Source organism: Solea senegalensis, linkage group LG5, assembly GCF_019176455.1.
Source record: "Solea senegalensis isolate Sse05_10M linkage group LG5, IFAPA_SoseM_1, whole genome shotgun sequence".
NCBI classification, from domain to species: Eukaryota; Metazoa; Chordata; class Actinopteri; order Pleuronectiformes; family Soleidae; genus Solea; species Solea senegalensis.
The window spans coordinates 18,619,203-18,642,968 of record NC_058025.1 but is presented as its reverse complement, the minus strand read 5'-3'; the positions used below and the strand labels follow the sequence as shown (position 1 = coordinate 18,642,968).

The 23,766-nt window shown below is 38.3% G+C and overlaps 1 protein-coding gene across 4 annotated transcripts; it reads right to left on the bottom strand.

Moving 5' to 3' along the window:
* Positions 1-4,322: 4,322 nt before the first annotated feature.
* On the bottom strand, positions 4,323-15,818 carry lhx2b (LIM homeobox 2b). 4 transcript variants are annotated; one of them, XM_044026809.1, is made up of 5 exons: positions 14,829-15,818; positions 13,264-13,469; positions 11,560-11,930; positions 8,560-8,768; positions 4,323-4,867 (listed from the first exon to the last, which is right to left on the bottom strand). In XM_044026809.1, the coding sequence occupies exons 1-5, from the start codon at positions 15,009-15,011 to the stop codon at positions 4,577-4,579; spliced, it is 1,260 nt and encodes a 419-aa protein (XP_043882744.1). In that variant the 5' UTR covers positions 15,012-15,818; the 3' UTR covers positions 4,323-4,576. The 4 variants fall into 4 exon arrangements, with proteins under 4 accessions (XP_043882744.1, XP_043882746.1, XP_043882745.1 ...); XM_044026811.1 differs by having other exon boundaries at positions 11,560-11,927; XM_044026810.1 differs by having other exon boundaries at positions 8,560-8,765; positions 14,829-15,814.
* Positions 15,819-23,766: the final 7,948 nt, after the last annotated feature.

Sequence of the window (23,766 nt, the reverse complement as noted above, 5' to 3'; positions counted from 1 at the left end):
AAAAGGTTTTTTTTTCACTTCACCCATTCACACACAGTGCTTCTATGTCCTGCACGTTATCTATCACATGTATTTCATACCCATTCACACAGTGCCGACACAATCATCGTTATTACTATAGATACAACAATAGTGTGACGGTAGCCTGGGCGAATTAGATTTCACTCTGCAGACACATCTTGGAAGGACATCATTTTGGCCAACTTCGGAATCAGCTAGAAGAAGGAGAAGTGACTTCAAGCAACTTTTGTATAGCAGTTGGATTTGGATATGTCGTCCTGATCATTGGTGTGATGGGCTGACCCTAGGGAACCTTGGGATTGTTCTGAAATGTGGTAAGCTAAAACAAAAGATACAAAGCACTGACCAGCAAACAAGGCTTTTAAAAACATTCATGGCTAAAGGCCAGAGGAGGACCACAGGGAGCACAGGCTAGCTACAGGGACACTAGCCCCTGTCGGACCAGCTAGAACCATACTCATTAGCCTAATATCGTCGTGTGTTGTGTGGTTTATTTATTTATTTTTTGAGTTAAGGGTTAGGTCACAAAATAATCATTAAAAAAAGCAAGTACTCAAGGTCTGCACCTGGTAATCATACAACAAAGCAGACACCACTGAGGACTTAAAGGTCAGGTTAAACTTTGTTTGTGGAGTGATTACTGTACATATGGTACATATATGTAGCCTTGATGACCACTCAAAGCTACTTTACACTACAGTTTTGCCATTCACTGACACTTTCATACAGCTCATCTATTTGTAGCCCATTTTCTATCACATTTGTGCTATCTTCTCACATTTTCCTTCCCATGTAATGCAATATTCTTTATTGCAACAAATCAGTTTACAGTAGTTTCAACAGCAGTGGTATGTACCTGCATAAAGCCTACCCACTGTCAAATCCCCATGGACCACTGAAAAAGACATGGATTTAACTATATCTGCACATATGTGCAGATTCCACCAGTAACACAGTTCTTAACTCAACTTTGCTATTTGCCATACAACTTATTCTAGCCCAAAGTGGTCCATAGAGCCTATATTTCAAAAAAAAATTCTACTGAGGTCAATATTGCAAAAAAATGCATGGGTGCAGAGAACCTCCCTTATTGGTAAGCACAGGTCATTCCCCAGCCTTAACAGGTTTTGGGAGGTAATCTTTCACACACCAGCCACTAGGTTCCAAATGTCAAATTATAGACCCGAATCCTCTGGTGGCCTTGTTTGTGCGCTACTTGAGGTGGTGTACAGTTACCTGTTATTTGTGGAGATGCTACTACTTCTACTTAAAAGCATCAGATTTTCACTTTTCAAATGTGAAATTACAGGAAACATGGAAGAGTGCAATTAAGCTAAGAGTGTTTGATCCTGGGTGGGGGGGTTGTCAGTGGATATTCTTACCCTAATTTAATAGGGAAATACTTGGATGTTTTTTTTTTTGTTGCTAACAGAAGGAAAACTTCAATAAATGAAACAAGAAATATAAATCATGTTGTTTAGATGCTTCCACACAAAGCACAAGGTCTCACTGGATAGTCTTGTGTTGCATGCATAGGCTTTATACAGTGCATTTACTGGTTCAGGACAACCTGGAAGTAAGAATAATATATCAAACAGCCAGGTCTATGGGAAAATCTCACTTTATTTAAAAAGACAATAATCCTCTTACTGAAGAGTTAATGTCTCAGTCATTAGTTTCAGGTATTGTTCAATAGAAAATGCATCCATCCATCCTCCACAAAAGGGTCACGGGGTGCTGTGCCAATCTCAGTTGACATAGGGTGAAAGGCGGGTTACACCATGAACAGTTCACCAGTCCATCACAGGGCCACAGATAGAGACAAACAACCATATTGCATGTTTTTGGACTGAGGAAACTGGAGAACTCGAAAAAAACAAAACAATGCACAGATGTGGAGAACATACAAACTCCATGCAGATAGGCTCTTGTTCCAACCTTGGACACAAACCTGCGTCTTCTTACTTGAAATGCAACAGTGCTAACCACTACACCTACCATGTGGTCCTCTATACAACATGATGACAATTTTGTTTCCATTTAGAGGAATATATATGATACACTGTAAATATGAATAGATACTTTGATGTCTGTGAACTTCTGGTATCAAAAACTGACTTTGCTGACTTTGAATCGCTTATCTCTAATGAACAGATGAAAACTTAACACCTTGGTGAAAGTAATGACAGGTAATTGTGCTGTTATCATGAACATGGGGAACAACTCCATACAATGTCCTCCAAAAGTATTGGAACAGTGAGGCTAATTCCTTTATTTTGGCCGTAACCTGAACACATTTTGGGTTTGACATCAAAAGATGAATATGTGACAACATTTCAGCTTTTATTTCTAGATATTATCTGGATCTGATACACAATTTAGAAGATAGCATTATTTGTAACAGAACACAATATTTTCATGTGAGCAAAAGTATTGGAACAAACTTAAAAATGATTAAAGTGAATAAGACTTAATATTTAGTTGCAAATCCTTTGTTGTGACCCACTGACATCACCACACCTTTGTTTACTTCTGCTGTGATGCTCTTCCAGGCTTTCACCACAGCCTCTTTCTGTTGTTGTTTGTTTTGGAGGTTTACTCCCTTCAGTCCCTTCCCTTTAGCAGGTAAAATGCATGCTCTATAGGGTTTTTCCACTTTCTGCTCCTGATGGACTGATGTGTGTTTGGGCTTGTTATCTTGCTGCATGATGGAAGATCTCCCAATCAGTTTGGTTGCATGTTTCTTTAAATTGGCAGACAAAATGTTTCTGAAGACGCCTGAGTTCATTTTGCTGCTGCCATCATGTGTTACATCATCAATGAATATAAATGAGCCCATCTTAGAAGAAGCCATGCAAGACCAAGCCATGACATTACCTCCATCATGTTTCACAGATGAGCTTGTATGTTTGGGATCATGAGCAGATCGTTTCTTTCTCCAAACATTAGCCTTTCCATCACTTTGGTAAAACTTCATCTTTGTCTCACAAATTTTGTGCCAGAATGTTTGAGGCTCCAGCCTGGCCTCCCTATTCTTCTTGCTAATGAGTGCTTTGCATCTTCTGGTGTAGCCTCATGTTTGTTCATGAAGTCTTCTGCAAACAGTAGATTGTGATACCTTCACTCCTGCCCTCTGGAGGTTGTTGCTGATGTCACAAACAGTTGTTTTAGGGTCTTTACAGCTCTCACAATGTTTCTGTCATCAACTGCTGATGTTTTCCTCGATCTAAGTGTTGGACATCTGTTGCTTAGTATACCAGACGTTACTTACTTCTTCAGATTTGAATGTTTATACTGGCTATAGCCAATGTTTGCACAATGGCTCTGATTGATTTCCCATCTTCTCTCAAATTCACAATTGCTTGTGAAGATTCTGCTCCAACGTGTAGAGGAATGTCACAACTGGAGCTTAAATTAACTCAAGTCAAACTCCCCTGTGGCACAACCTCTTATGCTCATCATGTTCCATACATGAGCATCCACACAGTCATAAATAAGTGGGAACAATAACACGCAGAGAGAAACCCAGGTACTGATACCCAATCTGAGCCCTTGGGCCCCGTTATCCGGATCGGATAAAATTGAGAAATAGAAGTGATTGACGGACTTGTGTCGGGTTCATTCATGTCATTTGACATGAAACATAGAGTAATATAAGGTGAATTTGAATGCAGTTTATTTTTGATTTATTGGAAAAACAGTGTACATATTTAACGTATACAGTAGATGTATATTGTTTAAAAGTAAGTGATGATAAATAGAATCTGACAAGTGAATAACCTAGTGTTTCCAGGTTTAGTATTTATGACGGCACACTGTCTATTGAAGCAATCAACTGGTTGGAGTATGTCAATAGTTACAGTTCAACAAGAACTAATAAAGAAGCACTGTTGGTCGTTAATGGTGAGATTTAACCTGTATTATACTCATAAGGGCTGGTGATAACTCATAAGGTGTGTGCATGTGTGTTAATAGGGCTTCCTTCTGGTTTAACTCTAAATGTTGTCATTTATTTTTAATACAGGACTCATGTTGGGGTTTGGGTTGTGTTAGATAAATATTCTCTCAGGCTCGGTCTGATTCAGACAAAAATGTGGTAAAAGTACAGCAGGACACGTGGCAGTCGGAGGATATCGTAACCTGTGTTTAATCTCAGATTTTCAATAAAAGAATTTTTTACAATCCTTTCTAACAGTGATTCTTGTACAACAACATAAATACTGTGCTGGAAAAAAAAAAAAAAAAAAAAATTAAGCAGTTTTTTTTCCCCCGCAGTCTCTTTCTGTAAACATTGAAATATGCAAATCAAGTCTCAGTTCTCAACAAGACAACAACATCAAAATAACAACAACTGTTCCATTTGCGAGCCTTTGCCTGCCTCACAGTCTGTAATGGGCTACGAGGAAAAATCGTTCTTTTTTTTGCTCGATTACCTTCTCTTTTCTAATCCATTTAATATCGGAAGGAGTCGACAGATCTCAGTTTTAGATCCAGGAGGTGAGGAGGGGGAGGCAGGGGGCGTTACAGCTGTGGTGGTGGAAAGGGTTCTGTTCTATCAGAAGAGGCTGGTCAGTGTGGTCTGTGACGGGCTCCGGCACTCGTGGCCTTCAAGGCCACCCTGCACTGAGGTGAGCACGGACGTGACAGTGGGCATGGTGGGGTTGGTCAAGTCTGTCAGAGTGGTGGGGGTGCTGGACGGGCTCATGGAGGCGTTGGAGATATCTGAGGCCGGGCCTGACGGCGTACCACCCTGCAGCGTGGAGCCATCCGAGGCCTTGTCCACCCCGGTGCTTTCCTGCCGCAGCAGGTTCCTCCTGAACTTAGCCCGGGCGTTTTGGAACCAGACCTGTGGGAGTCAAATATGGTTTAGTCAAATTAACATTCCAGAAGACATTATCCAATTATAATTATAATAATAATTATTATTATTATGTTATATTAAGGATGTAGAGAAACTTTACATGCATTAAATACATACATTAAAAAGGTCTTCAAACAAGGATAGGCAAGATGACTGAATACACAAATGAAATAAAATAAATGAATCGTCAATTCATGTTTAATGGTACTTTTCTTGGTACCAGCAGATATCCATCGATATGAAATAGTAGGACAAACACAAAACCAACAAATCTCAGGGTGGCCTTGGACTTTTAAGCAGTATTGTATGTTATATTTATAGACAGAATTGTGGGGACTAATAAAGGATTATCGTTTCTCTTTTATAGGTATTATAGTCACATAGTTTGTGGACTTGGTAGTGGTGTGTAATAAAGCACACTTTCCACCAAGCAGCACACCACACTCTTGACTATGTGCAGACAACACAACACTGTGGTTCTGTGCATTTTATTATACACTTTGTCTTTATCCGAGTGTGTGTGTGTGTGTGTGTGTTTCAATTTAGGTCCCGCCCCCCTCAGTGACTGCATTTGAAGGCTGGTTTAATCACAACACTGTAACACTGTAGGTTAATCGATTAGTCATTTGGTCCAAAAAAATGGCAGAAAATCTTAATTCCCAAACCCTCAAAAACATGATGTTCTCAAATGTTTTGTCTTTGTCGCCAACCCAAAATGATCCTGTCTTTATGATTTATTTACTACGTAGAGCAAGGAAACCAGAAAATATTTACATTTAAGAAGCTGAATGATCTAAGAACACTTTTTAATTACCTATCAATTTATCGATTATAAAAATAGTTGACAGTTCATTTTCAAATCTGTGTTTCAGTCTTACCACTAACCATCTAAAATATCCCGGTGTTCACTGTGCATCAGTGAAGAAAAGAACCATCAATGACAAACAACAACAAAAAAAAAGACTGGAAGTCAATTTAATTGCTAACAGTAAAAGGCCCTGAAACTTGACTTCTTTTTTTTTTTGGTTTTGGCAAAAAATATCATATTTATGTGTTACATTACATGCTCTTAGTGATTGATGCAGCTTACTGCTGCAGCTCTGTTGCTAAGCTACAGCGACAATGTAAAAGGGAAAACCCCCATTGACCAGATTGTCTCATTATAGTTCAGCCTCCACAGTCTATGTGGCCAACAAAGGCATGTGGCCTTCATGGGCCACTTAGACCACATCCTGCGAAGAAGTTGACCCCAGAATTGAGACCCAGCTATGGAGACGATGTTGATATTATGAGCTAAAAAAATACGATCTTTTTACTTTGCCCTAACCAGGTGTTGTTTTGGGCCTAAACACAACCAAATAACCAGAATATAGTTCTTGCTCATTTCCTCCATTTAAGCTAAAATAAATCACATGTGGTAAATACTATCACCATCACCTTGAGCAGCAGGTCACTGGTTTGTTCCTGGATAGAGGGATTGTTCTCTAACTCTCTCATGCTGTTTCCTCCATGACTACACTGTTTCTATTCAAATTAATAAAAATAATTACTAGGGATACACGATAATTTGACTTATTGACAATTCATCTGGATACAAGAGCCGCAGCAACCCCGAGATGAGATCACAAAAAGAGTTGAGATGATGACACCGTGCCTGTTGCTGTTATATAACGCGTTCCTGTCATGGGTCTCACACCTTTGTTCATGTCCCCAGAGGTGGCTGCTTGTTCCAACTCAAGGTAGTCGGGGCACAGCAGCCTATACATCAAGGGTCAGCAACTGCAAGTAAGTTTGACCAAGTAATTGAATCTCAGTCCAAAGCACTGTGTCTTCATCAGGCAAAACCTGATTTTTTTTTTCCTCCTAAACTATCCAATCTAATGTAGTAAATGTATTGCTTTAAAAGTAACTAAAAGTTGGCACTGAATGTTGCTAGTGTTTTAAACTTCTTCAGTCAGAAACAAAAACCCACGTTTGTGAGCTGCCTTAAGCTCAATAACCGCCTGCTGATAACGTGGATGTTGTCTTTAATCGCCAACTTGCTCCGAAGACTCGTTTAAGTCACAAATGTGTGTGAGATGCGAATAATAAACTCTTAACAAACTATATTTCCCTTTTCTTACAGTTAATAATCCTTTACTCTCCGAACTTGGCTATTCATCACAACGGCAGTGTTGTATTTTTAGTTTTCAAACCAAACGTCAGTCAATTCTCAATTTTGTTTCTGTTACGATAAGCACGTCATTCAAAGAAAAAAACATTTGGAAAAAATCTGATTTTTGAGTATTGATGCTGGTGAACCCCAGTTGCTGACCACTGTTTACAGTATACATGCTTAATGATCCATTTTTCCTCTTCTACTCCTGCTAGTTCTCAGTCATCAATCTGGACACCACAACTACTTCTAACAGAGTGGAGAACTAAATAAAGCACCAAACTCAAACTAATCTGTAAAACATTAAATAAAAAAATAAAAAAACTTAAGGGGCATATACTGTATATAGGAATTGGTGCATGCTAATATCAAATACTGCATTTCTTAAGGGTTTATACAGCCAATATCCAATAATATATTTTAAACCCAGTAATATCTTAAATTCCTAAACAATCTAGACATGTAAATAAGTTTGGTTCAGTAACATGAGCTCACAGGAATCTGTGAATTGCAGAAACAAACAACGTATGCACTTTCATCAGTGTAAATATAGAGCCATAAGCTTCCTGTTTTCACTGATTCTTTAGGGGGAAAAAAACTGTCTAATCTACAGAGTGTGTTGTTGATGAATGAAGTTATGATTTCAGTTTATTCCTCGTGTCACTGGGGTCCAGTTCACAAAAGCCTTGCATCTCAGTTTTTAAAAAAAGGAAGCAGAATCAGCTGCTCCTCAGCTGTCCCTGATGACAATTTATTTTCACTCCTCAAATTATAATTTCTCTCTGTCTCAGGGATAGAAATGAGCGAGCGTATGATATGCAGAGAGACTGAGGCGGGGGTTCTGAGATGAGTCAAGTGTTAGAGTTTGTTAGTGATGGAATTGGTGGTAGAGCCATGGGAAACAAGAAAACGCTGCAATAACAGGCATGAAAACTCCACTGCATCAAAGCATAACAACTGCTTTGTTTTCTGTGAACGTTAATTAAAGCAGCGCTGTGATTTCTTTTTTTTTTCTTTCTCCCCCTCGGAAAATTTTTGATTCAAAAAACCTTTTTGTCTCATTTTTCTTCTTCTCAGTCCCCCTGATAATTTGCTGTCATCTTACGTGGAAATCAAACGCTGTTTCTGTTTCCGTGCATTCTCTTTTGCATGTAACACAGAGCTTTTTGTTTTCCTTCCCTCCAACCTCGATAGAACACACATCATTTACTGTAGTAGATTTATCAGTTGTTTTTTTCTCATTTCAGATTGATTTTGCATTTCAATCCTAATGGTGAAACCATTTTTTTTTGTTTTTCACTGAAATTCCTTCAACTACATTATAATTGCTCTTGATTAAAAAGAGAAAAGTTTTAACTTTGCTTGTTTGTGTAGGATACATTTTTTTTCTGGTGTTTTCCAGAATTAAAAAGCCTGAAATAAAATAAAATAAAAAAGAAGCTGATTTGGTTCCTGTCAGGAAAGGAACAAAAAAAAACAAGCCTTCACAGACAGTGTCTCTCTGCAGTGCTGCGTTATTTACCTGTAGGACCCTCTTGGTGAGGCCTGTCTTCTGCGCGAGCTGCTTGAGGTCCTTGGCATCTGGGTTGTGGTTAATGGCAAAGTAGGACTTCATGGTCCTCAGCTGATGGTGCTTGAAGGACGTCCGCATGCGCTTGGTCTTCTGACTGGACGTGTACTGGGAGTCCCGGTCCATGGACTCACCGTCGTTCTCATTACAGCTCAGTGCTGCTGACCGAGAGGGACAAGCAAGAAATTCAGTCTCAGTTTTTGGTCTGTTACACCTGTACTGACTTTTAGCTTCTTAGAATCTCATGACCCAAATAATGAACACAATTCAATTTGACGTATACAAGCTTTTCAAAGCTGCCGAATGACTTGTCTTGACCAAGTAAATTATTTTTACAATTATTTTTGTATTATTTAATTTTAAGTATGTTCGTGTTTTCTTTTCATTTATTTTATTTTTCTTCTTTTCATCTATTTATTTGATTCTTCCATTTCTCGTTGTGTCTAAAGCAGATAGATAGATAGACAGACAGATAAATAGATAGATAGATAGATAGATAGATAGATAGATAGATTAATCGATGAAGGAAACTCATCATAACACTGTGAGGTGACAGTTGCACATCCTCCTCTCAGCTCTGTCTTTACATCCATCCTTTTTTTCCTACATGTCTTTCTATCCTGGGAAGGAACACTAGCCTCATGATTAACATATTACACACACATACATACACACACCACCACCACCACAACAACAACAACAACAACAACAACAACAACACACATATATTTGTCCCAGCAGCCTGAAATTTTCTTGGCAACATCCAAAGTGTTGCTGCATGCATAACAGTTCAATATCAGAATGCTGCAGAAAATGATAAATATGAAGTGAGTGGAAAGCATCAGAATAACACTTCTCGATAATTAGTCCAGACACACGAGGCAGAACAAATGCTGCTCCTGGTTCAAGCATATGCTGCTGCTGCAGCAGCAATTCTGTGCCCTGTCCTGCTCACCACCGTCCTCACGGTCAGAGCTGCTGTTCAGAGCTGCCACATGTTGCCATGTAGACTACAGCTGAAGCTTCTCTGTCGTGTTCGACTGATGTCAGAAGAGGGCGCACTGCTGCTGCTGCTTCACTCCACTTCAAATCACTTCCCTCACAGTTTGGTTTTGTTTTGTTTTGTTTTAAATGCCACAATAAAAGAAATCATCTTCAAAAGTTTACATCCCTGTCTTTTTTTTTGTTTGTTTTCTCTTCATAATGGAAGCATTTATTTATATTTCCTAGAATGTTCTTCATGTGAATGTTTTTTTGTGTATCATGAACTGAAAACAAAATGGCAAGAGCATCATGAAATAAAGTGACGCTTTTTCTTTCAGTAAACCCGGTCTTGTCTTGATCCAGGTGGGAAATAACACAAGCTCATTTGTACTGGAAAGCAAGTGTATCGGTGATGATTCCACTTGTTGCAGCTGTTTGTACGTGTTACAGAGAGAAATGAACTTGTCACCTTTGCTGTGGAAAAAAAATCCCTTGTTGGAAAGAGCCTTATCTTACACAGAATTATCAGAGAAAACCTCCTGAAAGTAAAGAAACTAAGCAGCTCCTCGGACTGATCTAACTGTATCTATGTGACCATATGTCATGTTATGGAGCGTGTAAAATGTGAAATGTAATTAACAATTGTGAAGTGCATTGGCAAAGTCCATTTTTTTCTTTCTGCTACTTAAATCTCTAGCTGAAATAAAACATTTAACGTCATGATGACAGAAGCTACATCTTGTATCTCTTCTGGGGTTCTATTCTAACAAAGTTTACTCTCTAATCAGCTTATTCATTTTTTATGTGAACAACTTGGAGATTAATGAAGTAAAGTCGAGGCGGATAAAAGCTGCTGCTGCTGCTGTGATAAAGTTCTCGTATCCTCTGCTCTCTCTTCCAGTGAATAACTCGTCAAATCACGTTGATCCCATGGGTGTAAGCTGGCCCAGCGTCAGTGCTCTGGCTGTGTTTATGTGTGTGTGTGTGTGTGTGTGGTGGGACTGGCTCTGTGGATGTCTATGGAGGCTGACAAGTGGAAAGGGGTGAAAGCAAAAGCCAGAACATCAAACATTTTTGCTTTTCTTTTTTTTTTTTAAATAAAGCCCTAAAGAGGACTCACATGAAAATACACCAATGAATCATTAATAGAAATAATTATTGGACATGATTAGTATTCTGTTTTTAAGATTAAAAACAAAAGTTTGATGTTTGTGTGGACAAGGGTTTGACAGCTGCAGCTGAATAAGCCAGTGAAAAATATACAGCTTGTGCATGAAAACTTCAGAGTGACTTATTACATATTGTAACTGTGTGTAATAAATATAACTAGACATGACTAGATTTATTTAGCATATGTTTTGATTCCAGTGAACAACCCCCTCTCTCACACACACACATTACACACACATATCATTATTATTATTGTTATTATTATTATTATTACGTTATTGTTGCATCTATGATGCTGCTATGGTATCACTTGTAGAAACAGTTTTACATTTCATTGTGACTTTTTGATAAAATTAAAAAAACTTAAATTTAAAAAAAAAAAAACAATAAATAAATATTAATACATATCCATAAAATATATGGGTGTATCCACTTTTTTAAGTAATAAACGACTATTAAGATTTCTATAATGAACTTAGAATAGACCAAGGCTTCATGCACACACACACACATTATAAGAGCCCTTTAGGAATGTTTAGAGGAGTTTTCATTAATGAAGCCTGTCATTGTTAATCCCACTCTTTGTGTCGCTCCGCTGCTTTTTTTTGGTTTTTTTGTTCACTCACATTGGATTTATTTTCCCAAATTTTAACTTTTAATTTAAATCTATATGAATAGTTTTCAGTTAACAACAGCACTACAACAAGCACATTTAAAGAAATAAATTGCTGTATTTGTTTTGTTTTCTTACATAAAAACAACTGTCTAGTCCTGGTTCTGTTGCAGAAATGTCCTTACCTGCGTTATAAGCAGCCAGCTCCGTTCCGGGCCCGGGGCTCTTCCTCTTCCTCGGCCGTCCTTTCTGCACTGTCCCTACACCGTTGAAGTAGGATAGTCCGAGCGTGTTAGCCGGCCCCAGGCCTTTGTGAGGCACCACGTCCGCGTGGTTAAAGTGAGTCTGATATTCTCCCTGGATGAGAGTCTCAAAGTGCAGCCGACAGTACACCAGACTGTCCTTCATGCCAAAGTGGTCCCCGGTGGTCAGCATCTTGCTGCAAGTGGTGCACGTGAAGCAGTTGAGGTGATACACCAGGTCCCGGGCCCGCATCACCATCTCCGAGGCCGAGATGCCCAGGTGACACCGGGCGCATCTCTGCACCGAAAATCTTCTGCGGGCAACACAAACACGTCATCAGCGGCTGCACACGGCCACGGAGCGTGGGTCGATACATACACATAGTACATGAAAAGTTTGTACGCAGGGGCGCCGCTAGGAAATGGTGGAACGATTTCTAATAATACTGTGACCACTAAAGTTCAGTTTTAACTCTCAACCACACGGAACTTAAAATACTGTCAACACAATACACCTGTTCAACAAGTTTACATTTCCTGGTGGCACTGAAATTACTTATTGTCTTCATGTTGCTGGTTATCACTCATTTGAATGATTTCGATTCATTTCGTTGTAACTTTTTTTTATTTCTTTTTTCAGCGTAAGAACGCACAGCAAACAAAATAAATCTGTCATGTCTGAAAATATGCAGCTATTCTGACAGTTATATCAACAAAATACTGTCTTCCTTATGATAATAGCGACAATAAACATAATAATGTTTTCTAATGGAAAAAACAAAACTTTATCATGATTAAAAAAAAGAGAGTTTCAGATGAAGTATGGTGTCAAAATATCGGATAAAAAAGTTATTTGTATTTGTTTGAACTTTTTAAAACACAACAACCACAATGTTGTCTTTAAACGAATTGTGTCTCAGTACGTTTATATGTATTGCCCTATATTGAACCTTTGTTGCAATGGAAATTAAATAATAAATACATGAATAAATTAAATAAAAGTGCATGAGAGGAATATCTTATATGTTGAAGAGGAGGATCCTTAAAGACAAATGAATTTAAAAATGTGAGAACTTCTGCCACAAAGTGCATCAACGTTCCATGCATCATGAGACACTTTTACAACGTCACCAAAAGTGCTTAAAACCCCCACCAAACCTCACATGGGATTTGGATCCTCTCATTATATTATTATTAAAACACGGATTATACACACACATATATATATGTATATATATATATATATATATATATATATATATATATATATATATATATATATATATATATATATATATATATATATACATTCCTACAGAGCAATAGATCTTGATTGAAACACAAACATCTGTCAGTGGATGAGGTGGATGGAGATACTGTGATCATCTCTTCCTTCCTGTTCCTCACACATACTGTGCGCATGCATGTGTGTCTGTGTGTGTGTAGAATGTGTTTGTGTAGACCTCCTATACACACACACATACATAAACCAAACAGCAGCTGTCATCAACATCAACAGCAGCAGCTACCACACACCATCGTCACGTGACCGACGAAATCACGACGTGGAAGAGCCAAATCGAGTCATTTCAAGCACTATTCCAATCACCCCCCCAACCGCCCCACCCCCCACCCCAACACTCCTACCTGTAGTAGTCCTCCTTGCAGTAGATGCTGCCGTCCTTGCTGAAGCAGGTGAGCTCGGACTCCAGGTTAAGTTTGCACTCGCAGCACTTGAGGCAGCGCATGTGCCACTGCTTGTCCACGGCCAGCAGGTAGTATCGGTCCGCGATCTTGCGGCCGCAGCCCGCGCACAGGGCCACGCGCTCGCTGCCGGTCATGCACGGCATGGACTGGAGTGTCGAGAGAGAGAGAGAGAGAGACAAACATGAGTTAGACAGATACATAAATAAAGCCATGTAGAGCTGAATATTTATATAATTATAACAACCAAAACATTAATAAGTGTTCACGTCACTCACACGCACTCGTCTTTAGAAATTGTTTTGTTTATACATAAAACAAAACAAAAATCGGGAACATTTTCGTGTTCTACATATTATACACAATCGTCATCATTTATCAATTTTATGTGACAGCTTGTGTTGCATTTTACCAGTTAGGAAACGTGCCATATGAATGATGACTGACTGATTGGCTAATATAATGATATGTGTGTGTAGTAATTTAAGAGTTCAAACCTGCTGAAAAATAAGAAAAGAATAACACGCCAAAGTGGATTTCTTTACAATTTGAGACGTTACAGAAATGACTGAAATTCAGTGAATGAATGAAACTATTAACTATGATATATTTATTGAATTACAGGAAATACATTTACAATTACTCGCTTCAAAAACAAAATTGACATTAGTTTTTAAAATGGTCTGGAATTATTCAAACACTATTCAGATATCTGTGCAGCCTTAAATTTAGTTATTATAATAATAATAATAATAATAATAATAATAATAATAATGTAAAACAATTAAACATTATTTTCAGAGGCCTTTTAACATTTAAACACACACTATTTCTTCTAATAATTTGCAATTCCCCTTTGAATTTAAATGAAAACTCTCCCTAACCTGTCGTATCTACCTAACCCTTTGTAAAAATTATGAGCTTAATTGTTTATATATAAATATATGAAGTAAAGGACTAGTTTGGTTTCACAGGAAAAAAAAAATATTAAGACGTAATTCTGCTTCGTTTTTGAGCGACGCTGTCTTTTTTTTAATTTTTAATTGGAAAATATTCAAAGGGGAATTATAGTTTTGAGGGTAGATGCAGTATTTTAGATTTTTGGTGAAAGGTTTGCAGCGTGTTAGGCTCTGGCTCTTTGAAAATAAGCCGTTTTGGATGAAAGAGTGGCTGCAGGAGTGACAGCGCTGTCAGGCCTTTAGGGAAGAGTGTGTGTGTGTGTGAGCGAGAGAGAGAGTGTGTGTGTAAAAGAGTATCTATAAGCAACTAAATAATAAGCGTGGATACTGTTATATATATTAGACTAGGAGTATTAAAAAAAACACATTGATATGTGAAAGTAAGTCCAGCCACAGACTGTCACATGTGTTCCAGCAGTAGCAGCAGCAGACTGCCATGTTGCCATGCGCTAACAAGCTCGCTCTCTCTCTCTCACACACACACACACACACACTAGAGAGAGAGAGTGAGGGAGAGGGAGAGAGGGAGACACCAAGGTTAAGTCTTACCGTCTCTGATTCCCCCATATCGATGGCTGAACTGATGGCCGCGGACTCGCTCTTCCCTCTTCGGTCCATTTCTTCCACCACACCGTGCACATCGCCTCCGGGGAGGCCATGAAACAGCATCGTCGCCGCCGATGGGAGAATGTTGTAACTGTTCTCTTCGGATCTACAAGCCAAGATGTCCATGAGAGGCGATACCGTGCGCGCAAAAACGCCACTCAGATTCTTTTGTTTTTCTTGTTTTCTTTTTCTTTTCAGGTCTCCCTTTCTCGCCGTGACAAGTGAGAGATCCAGATAAGGGAGGAAAAATATGAGGGAAAAATTGGACACGTGTTCTCCACACTACGTCTCATCTGCCAATGGTAACCGTCATCCGAATCTCGGCAGCTCTCATTATTAATAAGCTATGATTAATTCATAAATAAGGGCTTCTCTTAATGGGGATATCTCGGTTGTGGTTTAATTAATTTAATTTTAATTGCGTATCACAACCTGCGCTTTTTATATTTTCGTTTCCATTTATGTGGAATAAACATACCAACTATGAAAGCGCCTGCTGCATGGCTCTCGGCACCGATACCTTCTCGGTTATCACGGTTTCGACAGTCTATGTCCTTTTTTTTCCTCCTGCACAACAACAAAAATAACTGTTGACAGTGTCAAAGCAAATTCAAATTATTTCCAAGAAATAACGGAGTTTGAACGTGTTTCCTCTGGGTTCAACAGTCCAAGTAGATGCGCTCAAAGTACTTTTCAAAGAAAAAAAGAAATAATGCAGTTTTCCCTCTTTTAAAAAAATAAAATCCCTCTCAGAAAATCGTCCCCTCCACAGCAGCTTGTTACATGAATGTTGAGTCTTTTGTCAAACAGGCCGCATACATGTCCGTGCAGCCGCGGCAGCAGAAGAAGAAGAAGCACAACAAGAAGAGGAGGAGTTGCCTTTACTTTGACTGATGATGGGGCTTAGTGTTCGCTGCCTGGCCCCCAAACCCGCGCCGTCCCTCTTTCTCAGGTCCCGGTTGGACTCTCCTCTCCTTATCAACGCGGCCCTGTTGCGTCACGACGCCACATTTATGTTCATTGGCTGCTGCTCTACAGTCTATCAACTGTTTTGGGTTTACTTTTTCACCGACCAGTCTGAAGAGGCATCAGCAGCAGCAACAACAGCAGCTTCTCTCTTTATACCTCCATCACGCACGGACACAGCACCGGCCACCGTCCCAGCATCATCATCACCACCATCATCATCATCAGTGTGGACGGAGCGGCACTTTAAAGGGGCAGTTTAAGAGGAGGAAGAAGACGAAAAGGAGAAGTGGTTCCAGGTGTTGCTGGCTTTACGCAGCGGGCACCTTTACGCACGAAGGTTTCCACACTGATGCTGCTACTGACCCCAAAAGTATGACATCGATCAACTAAAAAGAACAATCACACGTCTTTGCATATTATTAAAATAAATAAGTATTAAAAAATAAAACACACACACCATAAAATCACTTGTCCTGATTTATATTTATATAGATTTTAAATAAATAAATGAATAAATAAATAAATAAATACAGTACATAAACAATTAAATCGGTAAATAAGTAAATATCACAAGTTAGCCACTTTTACCACAAATGTGAATATGCGACACTATGCACCTTTCAAAATAAACTGAAGTTTATAAAGATTGGTGTATACATATATTATTATTATTATTATTATTATCATATAAAACGAAAAGCTGGACACTGTGAAGTCCTCTATGGGGTTTGATGTCATTTATAGGCCAACAGCCTCACTCTTTTATTTGCAGCACAGCCACAGAGGAGAAGAAGAAGAAGAAGAAGAAGAAGAAGAGAGAGAGAAAGTGAGAGAGAGAGAGTGATGCTGCTGCTGCGATAGCAGATCCCGTATCCTCTCTTTCTAATTAGCTCTCTGCTCTTAATTGGGGTGGTGGTGGTGGGGAAAGGGGGGAGGGGGGAGCTTCGCCAGAGAGGACGCGTTTGAGGAGCGAGGAGAGAGAGAGAGAGGTTTGATCTTGCACAAAAGACGCACTGGTTACAGCGGTGTGGGAGAAAATTACACGTTATCACATCACCATCTCTGCGTTGGCTTTTGTTATTATTCAAACAGAAGTCGGTGCAGTTAGTCAAGTCATTAAAAAAAGAACACACACACACACACAAACACGCAGCCTTTCGACCTCCAGACTTTAAAACTATGCTTATATATTATTATTATCATCATTTTGTTGTATTATTTTTATAATAATAATAATAACAATAATATTAATAATTATTATTGTTGTTGTTGTTTTTATTGTAGATTTATGTACTGAAATAATTTTCCCTTCATATTTCTTTTTGTTTCCTCGCCCTCAACAACACCTGTCCCTCCCCTTCCACGCTTTACACTCCGCGTTTAAGGCTATTGTGAGATTTTATTGCACAAATATGATGTTAAGCTCCTAAAAATCCTCATGCAAATCAGTCCCTCTGTAATACCCTTAATTGAATACATGCATATTTATCACGCGCGCTTTCGTTCTCGCTGCTGCTGCTGCTATAAGGTTGGGTTTATACATTAAACATAGCGACAGCGGGCATGTCTGCGGGCGTGTATAAAATATGATATTAGGCGCTAATGCGAGATTAAGGAAAACGCATCAGTTTGTATCTGTTTGTATCAAAACAGTGGTTTTCTTCTGGTTTAATGGAGTCAGTGGTCGGGAAAAAAGAGAGGACATATAACCTAAGAGATACAAATACTATATATATATATATATCTATTGCACACACACGTACAATGAACAGATAATGAGAAAAGTCACATTATGATGATTGACAACACAATCGAAATTGCTGTTTTTATAAATAGTGGATTAATTGCTCTCTCTTACACACACACACACACTTGAGATTATCTGTACAGTGCCCCTTCCTTTCATTCCTGTCTATATGTGACCCATTTGAGAAAGAGATTTTTGTCAGCATCAGCAAGTGAAACATTTCATCCTCATCTGATGGCCTCAAATGGCAGATTTCAGGTTCCATTTCACTCTGGAGTGCCTGTACATCACTCCTTAAGACAAACACTAATGGCGACATTATGAAATCCTTGTTCACAGGCTGCACATCATTTTTGTTAGAACTCGAGTAGTAACTTTTGTTTGTAAGATTTAAGTAAGAAAACCTTGACTTTGGGCTCAGTCAAGAGTTCACTGCCGGCCCAAGCCTTTATGGGGCCCTGAGCTGAATTTGATTTGCCCCCCCCACTCCCCACCACCACCTTGGTGTAGCCTATGCTTCACTGTTAATGATACAAATGTAAGACTAATTGCATTAATTATAGATGTGTTAATTACTTTAAACCAGTGTCTCTCTTGTTTGTTTAACCTTAGAGGCTTTTAAATGGCTTAGTAATTTGCACTTTCTAAGTGTTTCATACCGGACCTGGATTTAAAAACATTGCATTTGCTGTGAACAAATAAACCAGTTCATTTGCCTTAATTACTAAAACTTAAAACAGCAAATGTGCGCTAAATGTGCAATTTTCAACTCAAATACCTTAAATCTCGATTCCATTACAATATGTTTACATGTTTTCTTTGACTCCACACAATATGGCAGCGCTTAGTTCACTTATGCCTCGGGCCAGCTATACAAGAGTTCATATAAGTCTGAGAAATACAAAATAAATGCGTCCATCATCATCATCATCAGTATAGTTTGTTTAGGCCAGTATGACACACACACATATTTATATATATGTTTTTGCTTGATACAAACATCACACACTTGAGCATCTACTGATACCAATATCAGTCCGATACGGCCCTTTTCAACCTTTTAAAGCCCTCAACATGACTCAGCGAAAATGCTGTTGCTGAGTTTTTAATTACATTTTTACAGTCAGTACATATAGTGATTTGTATATGGGATTATATCAGATTTTGCTGTTTTATCCTTCCAATGATTTTGAAATACTTTCATTCATTAGTTTTTAAATTTCTGCTGCACTCATTTCGGCTTGTTAGTTATAAAGAGTGTTCATAGGCTGGCCACCTGTCCAGAGAGTTCCCTGCCCCTCACTCGGTGTCAGCTGGGATTCATGGCCTCCTCTCCCCCCCTTCAACCCTCAGAGGATATGCAGCAGACAGCTAATGACTGGTTGAATAACACAAAGTGACGACATCAAGTCTGTATATTGATATAATCATAATCATGGCAGTAGCCAAGACATTTAAAGGGATAATGAATCAAAAATCCACCACAAAACTCAAAATCAAAATAGTGTTATGCACTTTTGTTTTGCTTTGTCACTAAAAGTCTGTTAGATGAACCCATACACAAATGTGATTTATGAACATATATATTAATTTACATTTGTGATAGTTATATGACCATAGAGGTAAGGGTTATATACACTATGTGGCAATATCCATGTAAAATCAGTGTCAGTGAATTCACTTCTGCTGAGGAAACAGCAGTTTATCTTCTTTATGTCTTTGCTCTCTGGCCTGAACCAGTCACATTGAAATATACACCGAGTCTATAACAACTTAAATTTAACACATTACACATCTAACATGTGCCTGCAGGACACTGAGAGCCCACACGTTCAAAGCGCAGATGCAAGTGTCCATGATAACAACAAGGAAGATAATTGTTTGCAACAATTTCAGGGCTTCTTTCAAAGACCGTGGGTTGTGCTTTTCGTGAGCTCATACATTGACATGTTAAACCATGACCTGATTGCAGGCTGCTGTAAAAGAAAAGATGTTCTTTAATTGGCCAAAGAATGCAACAGCAAGTTTAAAGTTCGCTAATGTAAAACAAGCACCATGCACCTAATAAACTAACAGAGTGAGCAACTTTAACACTTGGTGTTTGTGTGTGTGTTTGTGTGTGTGTTTGTGTGTGTGTTTGTGTGTGTGTAAGCTGCTGCTGATGCAGCTCCACTAATTACTCCTTGTCCCTTAATGATTTCAAAACAGGGTAGAAGAGCCATCAATAACACAAATCTGCATCTCTCAGAAAAACATCACCCTCGTCAGGCTCCTGCCATCGTTTTGATCTCTGCCCGATGTGTTTTAATTGTATTCAGCATTAAGGTAGAGGAAGAGGAGGGGGCGGCGGTGGTGGTGTGTGCGCGCCTCTAATAGGATGCTGCTGCTGCTGTGGAAGTGGAAGTGCGAAGCAGGTTCCACGCTCTCAGAGGAGAAGAGACGCTCGGCTTGTAATTAAAAAAAAAAAAGGAACAAAGCAGAGGAGACTAAAAACACATGAAAAGGATTTGAAGCGCGTCACCTAATCACTATCCACGTTGCCGTGAATACATACCAACTATGGAATCACGCGTGAGCGTGGAGACGGCGCGACACGTCCGAGCCTCTCTCCTCCAGTGAACACGTCCAGTTTCATGACTGGAAATGCTTCATTAAAAACCCCGGGTACCTCTTAACCCAGGAAACTGAGGAATGATAATAACAATAATAATAATAATAATAATAATGATAATACAAATAATAATAATAATGATGACAATTCAACAACATTTTTATTGCTAAAATATAACATTGTTAATGTTTATATGTGTAACAATACAAATAATAATTTCGTAATGGTATCATTTTACAATACCTTTCCTGAAGATTGAGAATTGATTTATCCATGGGCGATTAATATGAACAACACATATCAACAATTAATACATGATTAGCTTTTAAAATATGATTTAAGAGATACATACAGGAATAGAACATGTGTCGCTTCATATGGCTTCAGGTAAACTACTGTGATTTCTTTAAACTGGACATGTTTACTATTTCATCAGTGTTGTGTGTAATTGTACTGCAGCTCCAGAGGGTGTAAATGAACATCTTCTTTTCTACAATCCGTCATGTTTATATATTTACAGATGCCAATTTCAATTTCATTTAAAGTACTGTTGCCATCAAATAAAAGAAGGAGACATGTGTCAGTGAATAAGTGTGTAATGAAGATGACAGCAATGAATCATGGCTTTTAATGAAGGAGTAGAGTACACCACAGTGTCTTTCTTTCTTTCTTTCTTTCTCTGTAAATGACTAAAATATGTCCCTACCTCAATGTTAAAAAAAAGTCACTCTTTGCTTTGTACACATGAAGGAAGTGCTCACTTGGGGGCACAGGCCATAAAAAGGCAGTGAACTGTATCCAGATTTATTTCATTGCTTGTTTCCTGTTCACTGTGAGTTACTTTGCAGATAGTAACTCAGCTAAAGCTGTAGACCAAGAGAGGAGGGATGGAAGCGACTGATAGAGTGATAGAGATTAGTGGTCAAGTTACTGCTGCTATAAAACAATTACAATTATCATGACTTCAATTGGAAAGAGACAAATGATGATATTTTCATGTTGTCATAATATTTCTCTATATAAAAGAGAGAAAGGCTCTCTTTTTCAAGGTTGCCCTGCAATGGTACATTTAAAAACATATATATAAATAACACATAAAAAGTGCCCCAATGATGTCAACCTAATATGACTTTTAATTAAGTAAATATAATCAAGTTTTCTAGTTGTACATGTTCTGCCACTTGTTTCATGTTAGGCAGTGCTCAATATTTAAAAAAAACAACTTTTCCATTGTCAGCGTTGACGTCTTGTGATCTAGTGCTTCTCGAACGTTTTATACCAATTACTACCTGAGAAAACATTGAACTCTTGAAGTAACACCATTATCGCCACTGGACTTTTTCACATGAGGCAGATTTATAAGGTAATTTGCTCTCTCATCATCCTTAATTTTCGAAGGTCCACTTCAATCATATACCCCTGGTATAGTATACAGATTTTCATCCATTACCACCAGAGGAAGTACATAAACTGTGGATGTAGTACATTTAAAAGTGATCTGTACAGTTAAAATTCCAGTGTGTTATTGTTACCATCCATGAATTCATTTGTATCCTATCTGCCATGTGAAGGCTACAGGTTTGCTCATATGTTCAGGAAAGAGAGAGGTGACTGAATTAAACCCTGCTTTATTATGTTAGCTGTCATTTATTCTGAGACACACTGTACATAAAATAATAATAATAATAACAATAAAAAATACACGACAAACATTGCTAGCAAGTGCCAAACCAATATTCTTAATGAAATTAGCAACAAGGATGATAATTACCATTTCATGGTTATGAATCAGCAGAAGTTATGCATTTCATTACACACCTTGTATGTTCATTTTAATCTGTCGTGATTTAATCTCAATTTTGACTGTAAATAACGACACTTCAGAAATGTCACAACACATTTGAAACAATTTCGCCAAAACTTTCTATCCAATCATTTAGACTGTAATCTGGGAGGATGAAATACACGACTTTAGTGAGGAAGAAGATGGTCAAGGAAGGAGCCAGGTCAGCATTTTACAATATGACAGAAACTTAGTTTCATGGTTTGTTCAATTATTTTGTTATTTCTGGTGAGCAATGGGAAAGAAAATACAGAGAGGGTCACTGTTGTTACACAATATACACAGCACACAGTGAGCAAGCCCCACCTGACCGTATAGGCGTTAAAGGACTAGTTGTTGTTTTTTTGAGCGTGCTTGTATGGTGTATTGACACAAAGACAGCAATGGCTGGTTCCTGCCAAGAACCTTGGAATATCCCCAGAATGACCACATAACAGTATGGGAAATTAATCTTAGCATGGATGTTTTACTCTAGACTGTACTCTAGACAAAGCAATATACACACAAGAGTTTGAATTGAATCAACAATAAATTCAACATAATTTGCAGTATATATTTGGGCAAATCAGGAGGAAACGACTGTGAAAGTAACTGCACTTCACATTTTCAACACTTAAAAAACACCTATTAGACTGCTGTGAGTGTTTGTGTCTTAGAATTTAGATGGCAAAAAGAAACATGATGAGGACAACAAACATGAAAAACAGCAAAAATAATGACTGATGATTTTTTTCTATTTGTCACATTTAATCCTTAACCCATTGGAGAGGTCACCAAATAATATCTGAAGGTCTTTATGCACTTCACACATATTGTTTAATAATAGCTCGTCAAACCTATTTAATGATTAATAGCAAAAAAATAAATAAAACCTAAAAGACATATCAGCATATGTTAATAACATATATGATTAAAATAATTGTATATTTTTGCAGCATTTCTGACATTAGGAACACTGACAAAATGTCCTTCACGAGAATCAAAGTGAAGAAGTTGAAGTATAATGTATGTTATGCAGTTATTTGGAATTGGATTTGGAAAATAATAAAAAGAAAAATATAGATTTTTTTTTTAAACATGATCTGGATTAACTTACATTTTGAGATCACACATCGCTGTCCCAAGCCCTTCTCATAATATGAGCATAAAACGAGACATTCATTTCCTATGTGACATCTGTGAAAGGCTCCACCCACAGAATCTGACTTGCTTTTAGCCTTTCCCCCTTTTTTAAGGTTTATTTGCAGTGTAGGCAGTTGCTATTGGTGCTGGAGCATCGTTCCACTGAAAGGACCTGAAAGCAGTCTGGGTGTAGTAGAACAGCTAATACAAGCACCTCCTTTCTCTCTGAACTGTACAGTTGTGTGTATTTCTGATAAAGTAGTGTCTCAGTGGGGAAGCGTAAACTAATCCTGACTGTTCTGACATAAACTTCGTGCATGTGAGTGTATGACTATTTTGTGGTATTAGGCCAGTGTCAGCAAGTTTGAAAGAAAATAAATAAATAGTCTCTTAAATTTTCAATCGGTCTCACAATCTCTCAAATTGACAAGATTAGGACAGGATTTTTATCCTGACAACACTTGTATCCTAGATGGAGCTAATCAATAATTAGCATCATCTGTTTGTCTCCTCTTTGATGGCAGAGTTCTGGTGCTGTTTTTCTCTGGGGTTTGTGTGGCACCCCTGCACCGTGCTCCCGCCCACCACA